This window comes from Pipistrellus kuhlii, unplaced genomic scaffold, assembly GCF_014108245.1.
Source record: "Pipistrellus kuhlii isolate mPipKuh1 unplaced genomic scaffold, mPipKuh1.p scaffold_m20_p_8, whole genome shotgun sequence".
Taxonomy (NCBI): domain Eukaryota; kingdom Metazoa; phylum Chordata; class Mammalia; order Chiroptera; family Vespertilionidae; genus Pipistrellus; species Pipistrellus kuhlii.
The window spans coordinates 30,777,520-30,791,409 of record NW_023425584.1 but is presented as its reverse complement, the minus strand read 5'-3'; the positions used below and the strand labels follow the sequence as shown (position 1 = coordinate 30,791,409).

Sequence of the window (13,890 nt, the reverse complement as noted above, 5' to 3'; positions counted from 1 at the left end):
GTGTCTGTCTGTCTATCATCTACTTACCTACCTACCTACCTACCTATCTACCTATCATCTATATCTATCTATCTATCTATCTATCTATCTATCTATCTATCTATCTATCTATATCTATCTATCTATCTATCTATCTATCTATCTATCTATCTATCATCTCTATGTCATGTCAGTATTTGAATCCAAAAGGTATTGCTACAAAATTCTCAAAACTGACTTATTTCCTAAGGGAGTCCCTCTCTATTCCTAATTAGTATTTTAAATAAAATCATGAATAGTTTTTGAATTTGATGAAGTGCCTTTTCTGTATCTACTGAGGGGATCATGGATTTTTCTTCTTTAATGTGTGACTACGGTGAAATGGGCGAATGGATTGGACTCTATCTGTGCTGTGTTACTGGGATATGCTCTTCTTGGTCACGAGGTATTACCTTCTAGGATCTGATTTGCTCTAGTTTTACTCGGAATTTTTCTTTTGTTCTTAAGTGAGATTGGCCCACAGTTTTCACTTCCTTCACTGTTCTCATCTGGCATTTGTTTTAAGAATTTACTAGTGTCATAAAATGAATTGAGGAGCTTTCTCTTCTTTTCTATTTTCTGAACCATTTCATATAAGACAGAACTGCCTCTTAAACTGTCTGGGTCTGGTGTTCTGGGTTTTATTTTTGTGAGGAGATTAACTATTGATTTGCTTCCTTTTATAGGCTTATTCAGGTTTTCCATTTCTTCATGAGTTCATTTTGGCAAACCATTTTTCTAGGAAATGGTTCTTTTAAGTTTTCATATGGATTACCTGAAGTTGTTCATAGTAATTTGTCATGTTTTTTAAAAAAAACCTCTGCTATATCTGTGATAACTATGTCTTCTCTTTCATTCCTAACATTGTTTAGTCTCTCTATTCTGATCAGTGTTGCTGTGGTTTTGCTGTATTATTAGTTTCTGTGAAGAACCAGTTTTAAATTTTATTAATCCTTTTTATCATTTGTTTTATATTTTAAAATTTCTGCTCTTACCCTTGTTTTGCTTTCTATTTTCTTTGGTTTGACTCTGTTCTTTTTGCAATTTGAGTTGAGTGTTCAGATGTTATCCTTTTATTCTTTTTTAAGATAGGCAGTTTTGTCTAATGTACAGATTTCCCTCTCTCTTTTGCTGCATGTGTAACATATAAGTTCTGATCTATATATTATATCTTTATCTATACCTACATCTACATCTATATCTACAATATATCTACATCTATATCAGATATATTTCTAATAACTTAATTTGAAATATCTTCTAATTTACACTATGATTTCTTTTTTGACTTATAAATTACTTACAATCACATTTAAGCCTCCAAATGTATAGTCTTTGGTTATATTTTTGTTATTGATTTTTGTATTATTGCATTGTGGTCAGAGAATATGTTCTATGATTTTGATTCTGTGGTGTTGAAAATTTTTTTGTTGCATTGTACCTAGTACATAGTTAGTTTTTGTTATAGTTTCATGTGAAGTGAAAATATGTGTTTTCTCTGTTCCACACATTTATGGACTAAACTTATTTATTGTGTGGTTCAATCTTCTTTATCTTTATCAATTTTTATTTGCTCAAGACAGTTCTTAAAAGAGCTGTTTTAAAATCTCTTGACACAATGGCAGGTTTTTCAGTTCCTGCTTGTAACACTATCACACTTATTTTACACATTTTGTGGCTATGGTTTTGGAATTTGTTTTATCTGTCTGGTGAATGGCCACTGTTATCACATAGTAACTCTCTTGTTTTTGCCTTAAAGTCTGTTGTCTATTGATATGACTAGAAGAATTGTATTTCCAATCCATTGTTTAATGCTTTCCTATTTATGTATTTTTTATGGAGATATAATTCACATACCATAAAAGCCACCCTGGTACAGTGTATAGTTAAGGGATCTATAGTATATTCACACTGGTTTGCAACCATCACCACTCTATATTTCCAGACCTTGTTATCTACCCCAAAAGAGACACTGTACCCATTAGCTATTCTATTTCCTTTCCCCTAGTGCCTAGCAACTCTACTTTCTGCCTCTATGGATTTGCTTATTCTGGACATTTCATATATGTGAAATCATACACTATATGATTGTATGATCTGGCTTCTTTCACTCAGCACAATATTTTCAAGGTTCAGCCAGGTAGAAGCACATGTTGATACTTCATTCTTTTTTTTTTTTTTTTTTTTAGTATATTTTATTGATTTTGTACAGAGAGGAAGGGAGAGAGATAGAGAGCTAGAAACATCGATGAGAGAGAGTCATCGATCAGCTGCCTCTTGCATACCCCTTACTGGGGATATGCCCGCAACCAAGGTACATGATGCCCTTGACCGGAATTGAACCCGGGTCCCTTCGGTCCCCAAGCGGACGATCTATCCATTGAGCCAAACTGGTCTCGATACTTCATTCTTTTTTATGGCCGACTAACATTCCATTCTCTGGTCTTTCATAAATGTCCACCCACTCATTAATGGATGGACATTGGATTTCTCAATCCATTATTTCCATCTGTATGTATGCTTGTGTCTTTCGAGTTTCTCTTACAAACATTAGAGCAACATTACATTTCTAACATTTACTCTAGCAATCTGTTTTTTAACTGGTAAGTTTCTTCCATGGTGATTACTGTCATTGGGATTTATTTCTAATCTCTTATTTTGTTACTTCTATTTATCGTGCTATTTGTTTGCTACCTGATTTTCTTTTTTGCCTTCTATTGGGCTGATATAGTGGTTTATTATATTTTGAGTGTTTTAATTCCCTTTCTCTCCATCTATTGGTTTGGAAAGCTTACATCCAATTTCAAAGACAAAAAAATATTTTCTTCCTTCTGAACAACAAAAGGGCTTTAGAATATTTCTCTTGGATGACTCCTCTCTCATCTTATGTGTAACCCATTTTTAAATTCCACTTCAATTTTGTCTCTACACTTAATAATTCTTACTGTTTCACTGATTTAGATGTTTATACTTAAAAAAGCCAATTTCTTAAATTCCCTTCCTTTCTTTGCAGCTTAATTTCAGTTTTCTGGAAGTGCATACTTTAGTAGCTTTTCTGGTAATATATCTGGGTTACTATTACTTTCTTTAAGCAGTGTGCAGACATCCTATCTAATAAAAGAGTCATATGAAAATTGACCACACCTCTGCTACACCCACAAGTGATACCTACCAGCCAATCATGAGTGAGTATGCAAATTAACTCAACCCAAGATGGCTGCAGCCATGGAGCGAACAGGAGGCTTGGGTTTCCCCATCGATGGAGGAAGCCAGCTTTCTGCCTGCCCTGGCCTGTCCTAGCCTCTGCTTAAGGCTAAAAAGTTTCAATTATAGAAGATAAATCCCAGATACCAGGGCCTCCACTTGGGTCACCAGGGCTTTCACTTGGGTCACCTGCAAACCACCACAGGCTCCTTGCCCAGGCTACCCCATGCCCCAAGGGACACCTTTCAGGGCAAACAAGCTGGCCCTCACCAGGCCTCTATGCTATCTAATAAAACAGTAATATGCAAATTGACCATCACTCCAACACACAAGATGGCTGCCCCCATGTGGATACAAGATGGCTGCCACAAGATGGCCAATAGGGGAGGGACAAGGTCTGCAAGGAAGGGCAGTTGTGGGTGATCAGGCCAGCAGGGGAGGACAGTTAGGGGTGACCAGGCTGGCAGAGGAGGGAAGATGGAGGCAACTGGGCCTGTAGGGAAGGGCAGTTGAGGGAGACTCAGGCCTGCAGGGGAGAGCATTTGGGGGGACCAGGCCTGCAGGGGAGGGCAGTTAGGGGCAATCAGGTTGTCAGGGGAGCAGTTAGACATCAATCAGCTGGCAGGGGAGTGATTAGGGGGTGATCAGGCTGGTAGGCAGAAGAGGTTAGGGGCAATCAGGAAGGCAGGCAGGCAAGCAGTTAGGAGCCAGCAGTTCTGGATTATGAGAGGGATGTCTGACTGCCCATTTAGGCACAATCCTCTGGGGACATCCCTAGAGGGGTCCCAGATTGGAGAGGGTGCAGGCTGGGCTGAGGGACCACCCCCCCCTCCCCCCCACCGCGCACAAATTTCATTCACTGGACCTCTAGTTATTCCATATTTTCTGTGTTTCCCTATTGCTGTTGAGGAGTCTGTCAGTTTGATTGCTGCTTCTGTGTAGAGAGAGTGTATTTTCTCTTTGGCAATCTGCTTTCACTGCCAGTGTGAGATTATTTTTATTTTTCCTGCTCAGCACCCATTCCCTGTCTTTTGATTCATGTATTTCATCACTTCACAGCCATTATTGCTGAATATTGCCTTTGTTTAAACTCATGGTTCTTTCCTTGGACCTCCTAATAGATGTGTATTGTTTTCACTTGTCGACTATATATTTTTTAACTCTTTGCTTTATATAATATTTGCCATCTCTTTATCTCTTTGTGTTATATGCAGAAAGTGGAGATATAAAATGGAGATAATAGTACCCTCTGCTTATTGGGGTGCTTAACACAGGGCCTGGTACATGATTGGTTACTTCCCCTAGGAAAAAGGGGGAAAAACATTTTGTTTATGTCATTGTGATAATTTTATGTGTCAACTTGGGTAGGCTAGATACTTGGTCAAACACTATTCAAGATGTACCTATGAAAGTATTTTTTGTGAATGAGATTAACGTTTAAATCAATAGACTGTGAGTGAAGTAGATTATCCTCCACAGTGTGGGTGGGCCTCATCTGCTCAGTGTAAGGCCTTAAAGAGAGAAAGACAGCTCCTCCAAGAAGGGGAAATTCAGCCAGCAAACTGCCTTTGGGCTTGAACTTTACTCTTTCTGGTTCTCCAACTGCCAACCTAGCCTATTCTACATTTACATGAGCCAGTTCCTTAAAATCAATGTATGCTCTCTCTTCCCATCTCTCTCCCCACGCTCTATCCACACACACACACACACACTACTCTATACCTATACCTATTGGTTCTGTTTCTCTGGAGAACCTATACTAATAGTCATGGTGCAGTGGACTTGAAGCTCACCAAGGGCAGGGGCGGTCTGTCTTTGTCCAACTCTCTATCCCTAGCACCTAGCACAGTTCTGGCACATAGTAGGTGTACCACGTTGGTAGCCTGGTGGTTACCAAACACTTTAAACCTTCTTCATGGTAGCTGGAATGTTGGCTCTAGTGCGAACTGAGAGTGACTAGAGTCAAGAACAGATTAGAGTCTGGGGTCTGTGGTGAACTTAAAGGGGCTGCCAAGGCAGGTGATGAGAAGTTTTGAACCAGATGTTGGTTGAAGATAAAACTTCAACATGGAGAGAAAAGACTCCAGGTTCAGGAGCCTGCCTTTGTCCAGAAGCTCTTTGGACCCGGCCAGAGCAGGGGCCATCTCACTTTGACCATCATGTCCTTCCGAGTCAGTTTTCATTTTAACAACCTTCAACAGACTGGCCCCAGAGAGAGTTGATCTTTCTCAAGTTTTATTGTAAAATCCTCGAAAAAGAGCATTTACAATGACAGTCCGTTATGATAATTTGTGAATCATCTTTATATCAAGTGGTACTGCAAATACACGGTGTGTTCAATACTGTGTGATACGTCAAAGTAAATGCAACTTATTTCAAATGCCACATACAGTTACAGTGTTGGTACAAATCTCTACTAAAGTTGATGTATTAAAAATAATTTATATATATTTTATAAATAAGGAAAAATTCACATGTATAGTAATTATAGGAGGCCTCTTGAGAAATATGGTGATTACAGAAAATATATTTTGGAGTCTACATAACTGCTCAAAATAATGTAATCTGCCTTGACATGAGAGATCCGAAAGTTCTCTGAGGCGGGGCTGGATGAGATGCTACAGGACAAGCGGGGTGTGTGTGACTTCATATTTTGAGGGGCATTCAGCTACACTACAGCAGAAAGCAGTGTGTGTGTGACCATTCCAGCAAAACTCCATGCCCAGTTCTGCTTCCGGGTCATCGCACAGGTCTTCAGAAAGCGTGGGCAGTGGTGGGGAGGCAGGGCACGCAAGGGCCAGGCCAGGAAGGGGCAGGGTCTGGGCAGTGGGGTGTGGGCCATGGGGTCCCCATGAAAGGGGGTGCTGTGGCTCTGGCGTGGGTGACTTGCAGACCTGTTGTTCCTCACCTCTCTGAAGCAGCGGTAGTAGCCAGGGACCAGCAACTCTTAAACCTCAGGCAGAGGTTGTGATGGGCAGTGGATGAAGGTTTAGATTTAGGGAATTTTCTCACTTGGGAGCGCCTGGGCCCCGTAACCAGCCAATCCTGGTGGCCCTTCCTTAGAAATGAAGCTCCGATCTCGAAGAGTCCCCCAAAAGGCAGCGTTCTCCGATCCTGCCATGATGACATGTAGACATGGAGACAGCACTTGTCACCAGGCTTGGGGTAGGGGCCAGTCAATGGTTATTGCTCTGTAGAGCCCTCTAGGTTAGGGGTGTCGAACTCAATCAGAGAAGGGGCCAAAATCTAAAATCCAGCCTAAATCGCGGGCCAAATGGTTTACTGAACAGTCATAAACTGTCATTGTGATGGAAACGCAGCGGAGTGCAGTGATGACAGCGCGGTGCGGGCCACATTGCAAGGCCTGGCGGGACGGATTTGGCCCGCGGGCCTTGTGTTTGACACATGTGCGTCTAGGTCATGGTCCACATTCTCTGGGGCCCCATGGGGAAGGGATGGTTTTACATCAGTTAAGATGAGCTTGTAAAGAGGGGTGTGTGAATTGAGACTTAGTCAAAACCCCCCTTAGTAAAAAACATGCTTTATATTCTGGCGCTGGTTAAAGAAGTCTTGTGAATTTTGGAGACTAATTCCCATTCTCCCTGTATTTTCCATAATTCCACACACCGTGTCGAGTTCAGTTCCCACTCGCTGCTCACAGCTCCAAAGGATGTGTGAGACCACGCTTGGTGGGCTCCTGCTGGCTGCCGATGGCCGGCGCCTGAAGCCCGCGGGCCCAGGGAGGATGCTCAGGTCCTCTAGTGACTTGGCTGGTCACCTGGTGGAGACTACAGTAGGAAGTGGTTCTATCCCTACAGCTACTTGGGGTCTTGCAGTCACAGCTTGAGGAGGCATTTTCCCATTGAAAAGGTTAAAGCATGTCTGTCCTGTGATCTCTAAGATTCTGCAGAGAAACCAAGGCAGTGTGTAACTTTCTAGGAAAACTGCTTTGCCTACATGCCAGCCTGGGAGGAAAGAAACAATAGCATCCGGCCCTGTGAGTGACTGCTTGCTTCTACCCCAAAGCCAGGGGCTGGGGCGGCAGTGAGGTCAGTGGCCTTTTGAAATGAAGGAGCAGGAGGCTCGAGGCAGAGGGAGGAAGCAGGAAAAGCAGAGGACAGCGTTGGAATGGAGGGAGGTGTCGCTTAGGCCTCTCAGGGATGAGGCTGGCGCAGATGTCACAGTCTCTGTCCCCGTCGACAGTTTCTGTCTGATAGTAGCTGACTTACGTTCTGAGTTCTCTCTAGTCTTGCTCATCTGACTCTAAAGGGCTGCAAGCAAGCGTTTGGGGGTATGAGGGTGGGATTCTGGGCAGCAAGGGGCGGTGCCCCATGGGTTCTGACTGCACTTGGAGTGGCATCTGCGTCCTGGTTTGGGGAGGATGGCAAAGGACTCCATGTCAGCATTGTCATCATCCCCGGCACCTGGCTGGCCTCCTGGCATGGGGGCAGCGCCTGGCGGTGCTGGGGGCAGGGAGGAAGGCGTGAGGTAGATTGGCGGATGTGTAGGAGGGAGGGGGCACGATATGCTCTCCTGCGGGCCTGCTTCTGAAGAGAGAGATCCGAGAGAGCGAGCGAGGGGTCTGGTGATGAGCATGGTTCAGCGTCCAAGGTATTTGAATGAAACACACTCTGAGAAATCAACCGATTTACTTTTTAAGCCCCTTGTAGAAAAATATATCCAGAATGAATCTGTCTCACATCTCAGTTCTGAAATTGCCTTTAGTTCACAGGTTATTGGTCAACGGAAAACAGGAAGTTGTGGCTGCACAAAGCTGACTCCAGGCGGCTTTCCTCCATGGTCTCCGTGGTTACCATCCTCTAGTGCAGCAGGTGGGTCTCTGCTTTATTTGGGGTGAAAACTGTCCTCCAGGGCACCTACCTGCGCCAGGAGGTGGGGAGAGGGCTGGGCTGGGTGGGAATGGCAGGGACTGAGCTTCTGTGTCTGGCGGTGCCATCTTTAGATCAAAGCACTTGGAGCTTGCTAGGAGCGATTGGCCCCAGCCAAGTTTTTAAAGGGCTCTTCTGGCTACTTCTGGGGACTTGGGCTAATAGGACCCGTGAATGACTTGGAGACTTAAGATAAAAGCCTGGGCCAGCCCCAGGCCAGTCTCGCTGGGTCAGGGTTGCTGGGGCCGGCATTTGAAGTGTCATGCGTGGTCCATGCCCAGGCCTTCTTGTGCAGAAAGGCCACTCAATCATCTAGAAACAGACCCCCTTTTCTACCACCAGTAGCTGGGTGGGCTTTTGGACCTGGGACCTCCACGTGGGCTCACTATGAGGATGAGGGCCTCCAATTCAAAGCCTTAGCCAGGTGTTATTTGTGTTTGTTATTCCGAAAAAAAAAAACCAAACAACCCAAAAAACAAAAAAAAACTGTTGAATTTTGGTGAAATTTTATTTCAGGATTCAGGAATGTTGGGATAGTGAGTTGGGATAGTGATAATGGCCTTTTTGGTGATTCTTTTGGTAAAAGGAATCCTCCTTGAATGCGAAAAATGAGTAGTTGACGTTTTGTGTTCATCACAAGGATTGCTGGCTGGGTTTGCTTTAAGGCCCACCTGTTGTGATGACTTCTGACCCCAGCTGGTTTCAAATTGTGTTCCATGGGCCAGCCTGGTCCCTGCCTCCCACCCAAGCAGCTCTGTGGAAAGCATCTACCCGCGAGCCTTTGTGAATTTGCACATTGCGCTGTTTTCAGGCCCGTGAATCTTTTCTCCAGTCCAGCTGTGTCTGGCATGTGGACAGCGAGATGGGAGCTGCATGGTGAGGACAGGAGAGGCAGATGTGCTTTTCCGAACACTCAGCAAAGCCAGGACGGGGGAAGGAGCAGGTGCTGTGGTTTAAGAGGCCAGTTGGGATCAGTTCAGTCTTCTTCTTAGGAATCTGCAAGCCAGAGGGGCTGGCGTTTGGCACGGCTGTCAGTGGGCTCCCCTCGGCTGGGGTGCGGGGGCTTTTTTCTGCCAGGCACTGCCACAATTTAGGTTTTTCCGGAGGGTGAAGTTCATGAAAATTGGAGAATTTCCGTGATTAGAGTGGGAGTTTGGAAGTAAATGTGTCAAGAGATTGAGGCAAGAATAAAAAGAAGCCCTGACTGGTTTGGCTCAGTGGATAGAGCGTCGGCCTGAGGACTGAAGGGTCCCAGGTTCGATTCCGGTCAGGGGCATGTACCTTGGTTGTGGGCGCATCCCCAGTAGGGGGTGTGCAGGAGGCAGCTGATGGATGTTTCTCTCTCATCAATGTTTCTGACTCTCTATCCCTCTCCCTTTCTCTCTGTAAAAAAATCAGTAAAATATATTTTTAAAAAATTAAAAGAAAAGAAAGGGGGAGAACCATTCATCCCAGTTATTGTGTGACTGAATATGAGACTTTTGAAGACAGTTTCCTCAACCTATATCTACATATTGTACCTGTAGAAAAAAATCTAAAATGTGAATGCACATGTTTAGACACACTCCTGAGAATTGTGGGAAACAGGTGTCTGGTGGACCAAGATACAGGAGACACAAAAATAGATGGCTGATCTCAGGAAACTCGGGGGAGAGGGGGGGACAGGTGGGCTAGGCAGCCGGGTGGGAGGGGAAGGGGCTGTGTACGAGTGAGGCAGGGTCTTGCCTTCTCTGCAGCACAGGAAACAATGGCCATGCTGGCGGGGGAAGGGGCTACACTAGCTAAGGTGCCTGCGGTGGGACCGCCTCTCCCAGGTGGTTAGAAAGGCGATCGTTCAGCCAGCAAGTGGGCCGGTATGTTTTGGCCGCTGATGTGTGAAGGAAAGCAGTGTTCCGAGAACCCAGGGGAGCCTCTTTCTCGCTGAGATTCTTTAAAAGACTGTCTTCCCAAAGCTGCTGGGTTGTACTGAGAGCCCACCATCGCCGAGACACGTGGGAATAGTTCGGCAGAATATAACCAGCCTGCATCCTTCTGATTCTGAGCTTCGGAGTGTGTGCCACCGGGGAGATGGGGGCGCTGTGTGCGAGATGAAATACTGGAACCCTCCCTGTACTAACTGTGCTGCGATGATGCAGGGACGAGGGGCACCAGAGCTGAGAGGAAATTGGTTTTTAAAAGGGAACCTGCCTGGACACCACTGTGTCCTTGGGGTTTCAGCAGTGAGTCTGGAGGTTGCCTCATCTGCCTTGAATCTGAGCCTGGCTACTATTGATAAAATGTCCTCCTTCCAGGCCTAGACGATTTGGCTCTGTGGACAGAACGGCGGTCTGCCGACTGAAGGGTCCCAAGTTCGATTCCGGTTTAGGGCATGTACCTCGGTTGCAGGCTTGATCCTTGGCCTTGATTGGGATGCGTGCAGGAGGCAACCCATTGATGTGTCTCTCTTTCTCTCCCCTTCCCTTCCACTCTCTCTAAAAATCAATAGAAAAATATCCTCAAGTGAGGATTACTGAACAATGTCCCCTTCCATGGTGAAAAGCAGGCACACAGGGTCTATCCTAGTTTCTTGGGGTCCCAGCCCAGAGCACAGTCTTTGCCATGGTGGTGGCTGATCGGTACTTGGGGGTGTCAGTGCTGTAGGGGACTGCTCCTCCTTGATAACCACTGTCCTTTCTGGCTGGGGGGCCTGGGGTGGCGACTCTCAGAGACTTGGCCTAAGGCAGGGACGGACAGAGCGGGACCTCGGAGAGCATCTTTCTGCTTACTAGCATTTGAGATTATAAAAAATTATTTTTTAATCCAAGTTTCCAAAATAAAGCGAGTGATTTTCCCACCCCACCCCAAGCTGCAGTAAGTCTTTCTGGCTCTCTCTCAGGCGTACAAGTCAAATGGAAAGAAAAGCAGGAAGCAGCTGTGAAGGAGGAAGAGGAGCAGAGCGAGGGCAGGCGTGGCTCTCCAGCCTTAGCCAGGCCCCTGCTCCTGCTCGGCTGTGTCCGGCCCCGGCCTCAGGCCCCTCCGCAGGGTGCAGTCTGGCTGGGTCTGGCGGCAAAGGAGAATGACTACGTGAAGGCAACCGACGGAAGTGCCCGCCCGGAAAGCAGGGGCGCTGGGTTCCACGGCGTCCCCAGCCACGTAGCATGGAGCTGGGCACGGACACGCCTCCTGTACCCACCGTGGCCCGAGGCTTACCTCATCCTCCCCAGCGGGAACACCGCAGCTTGGCGAGCGGCGAGCAGCGCACACCTTGGACGAGGAAACTTGCAAGGAGACCAGTGTCGAACCACGAAGCGGATACGGGTTTTTGCTTTTGTCTGTGAAAATGTACAGGGCGCCCGCCGGGGGGCTGCGGTGTCAGGATGGGGCTCCGCGCCGGCCGCCCTCACACCTCGCCCACCCACACCACGGTGGCGCCCCGCCGGACGCCCGCCACCTCGCACCGCAGCGCGTTCTGCCGCCCGTCGATGAGGAACAGGGACTCCCGGGCGGGCGTGAGGAGGTACTGCCCGAACAGCCCGCTGTCCCGCACGGCCCTGCGCGGCCCTCCCCAGCGCCCGGCCGGCCCCGCGGGCGGCTCCTTGAGGCCCTGCAGCCGGCCGGCCCGGCCCGTGGCCAGCTCCAGGAACAGCAGGTCCGGCTGGGCCTGCAGCGCGGCGTAGACGCGGTACTGGCCGCCGTGGGCGAAGGAGCGCTGGAAGGCCACGTCGGAGACGCCCCCCCGGCCGACGTCCAGGGCGTGGAGGGTCCGGAGCTCCCCCCGCAGCGTGACCTCCTGCACGTGCAGCCGGGGGCCGGCGGCGGCCGCGCTGACCACGAAGCGCCCGTCGGGGGACGCGTGCGGGGTGCCGGTCACGTCGCCGTTGGGGCCGACCGTGGCGTCCGTGACGCCGTCGATGAGCAGCTGCGGGGCGGCCGCGGCGCCGGCCCGGAGGCACTGCACGAAGAAGTAGCCGCCCAGGTGGGAGTGGGCCATGGCCTGCGGCAGGCAGCCGTGCCGCTGCAGCCCGATGGTCTTGACGAGCAGCAGCGTCTCCAGGTCCACCTTGTGCACGGCGGGCTCGGACGTGTTGAAGACGAAGCCGAACCTGGGAGGGGAGGGCGGAGGTCAGAGGTCAGAGGCCTCTCGGGGTGGGGGACCTGTCGTTCCTCTCACAGGACTGCAGCCTGTCCCTCTACCGTAGCCCTGCAGGGGTCTGACGGCCCCTGGAGGAGAACTCCCATTGTGCGGGGACGGCTCCCTGCGATCCATCTGCCGTCTCCAGCAGGAGGAGAGGGGACAGCGAGGTTCCTGGGCAGGCGCCTTCGTGCACGCGCTCATCGTTAGAAACGGTGCAGGCGGGTAACCGTGGCCGCGCCGCGCCCCCCCGCGGCCGTGTGCCGGCTGGGAAGGGCTGGCCTGTGTCTGCAGGGAAAGGACAGGGTGTGCCTGCCATGGCCTGGGTGAGGGCGCGGGCTCGCACTCACCGGTGAGTGGGGATCGGAGGACGCAGGCTCAGGGAAGCTCAGGTTTCCTGAGAGGGTCGCCTCTGCCTGGGACCGGGAGGGACACCCCCGCTCCGGCCACATGTGTGATGCTGGTGGGCAGGGGGCCCAGAAGCGGTTTTCACCCAGAAGGCCCGGCATTGCTGAGGCCCTGCCATTCTCGGGGCCTGGGCACTTGCTTTCCTCTCTGAGCCCCCGGGAATCTAAAGAGGGTCCTTTCTCATTCCTCAGAGGGCTCTGGGATCCAATCCAAGAGGAAGCTTTGGTGGCAGAGCTCAGGGGGTGACTTCCCCAAATCCCTCGTTGGCGGCCGCTTGCTCCATGGTCGGAGGCAGGCCTCCCTTTGCTCCGAGAGCCTCTCCTAGATCCGGTGCTTTAGAGGCGTCCTGACCCTGCACCACCCGCAGGAAAGAGGAAAATCGCTCCCACCACTTCCTTTCCTATAGCGAATAGCAATAGCGGCGCCTCAGAGTGGGGAAAAGGCCCGCTTTAGAGCATCCGTGAAGCATCCTTAAAGGGCCAGCGCGTGGGAAGCGCAGGAAAGAAAACCCACTCTTTTAAGGAGCTTGAGTGCGAAAGCCACACCCAGGGCTGCTGAGTCCCTGCGTTTGCAGGACTCCAAGCTGAGCCCAGCTCCTCTGGGGGGGTGTCCCCACTTAGAACCCCGTTAGGGGCTCTTTCCCAGGTGCGCTCTGCAGTGTAGAGGGGGTGGGGGGGGTGGGGTGGGGAGGGCAGAGAGCGGTGATTTTCCTCCCTGGGCAAGGAGGACACAGGGGTGAGTCCTATTTTTACAAGTTCAGCATGAGCTTGCAACTGTGAGTCATTTCTTCCTGGAGAAAGGTGCTGGGTGTCAGGTAGAGGAAGGCATGAATAGTGCCACGGGACACCTGGGTCTCAATGACTTTATCAAGGGCAGGCTCAGTCTGTGGGCAGCGGTGACGGTGACGTTACAGAAAGTGTCAGGGGCGCTCTGAAATGAGTAGCAGGGAGAGGCCCCGGGGGGAGGAGCTTTGCCCCGGAGGCCGGGGCTGTTATTGGAGCCTCTTCTTTGGGATGGTGGCACCCAGGCACCCAGGGGGCCTTGTTTCCTTGTAGGGCGGCTCTGAGGGCTCTGAGAGGACCCAGGGCCGGTGGTTAGCAGAGGATGAGGCAGGATGGGGCACTCTAAGGAGCCCTGGCTTTGCATTTAGTCTGACTGCCAATTCCTGGCCGTGTGACCTTGGCCAGTGTCTTGTCTTCTCTGAACCTCCGTTTTCTCATCTGTAAAATAGGGCCGAGACCACTTCTATTTTGTGTCTAG

General features: G+C 49.4%; 1 protein-coding gene and 1 long non-coding RNA gene across 2 annotated transcripts in view; one reads left to right on the top strand and one right to left on the bottom strand.

Moving 5' to 3' along the window:
* Window positions 1-5,446: 5,446 nt before the first annotated feature.
* Window positions 5,447-8,981, top strand: LOC123651767. Its single transcript, XR_006740673.1, has 2 exons — window positions 5,447-6,429; window positions 6,640-8,981. It is a non-coding gene; the product is annotated as an uncharacterized LOC123651767 (long non-coding RNA).
* A 2,332-nt stretch (window positions 8,982-11,313) lies between these two features.
* The window catches only part of FSTL4 (follistatin like 4), a 296,460-nt gene continuing 293,883 nt past the window's right edge, over window positions 11,314-13,890 (bottom strand). The window contains exon 16 of the mRNA XM_036424598.2: window positions 11,314-12,193. Coding sequence (XP_036280491.1) covers window positions 11,491-12,193 — 703 coding nt within the window. The 3' untranslated portion in view covers window positions 11,314-11,490. The remainder of the gene's footprint in view (window positions 12,194-13,890) is intronic.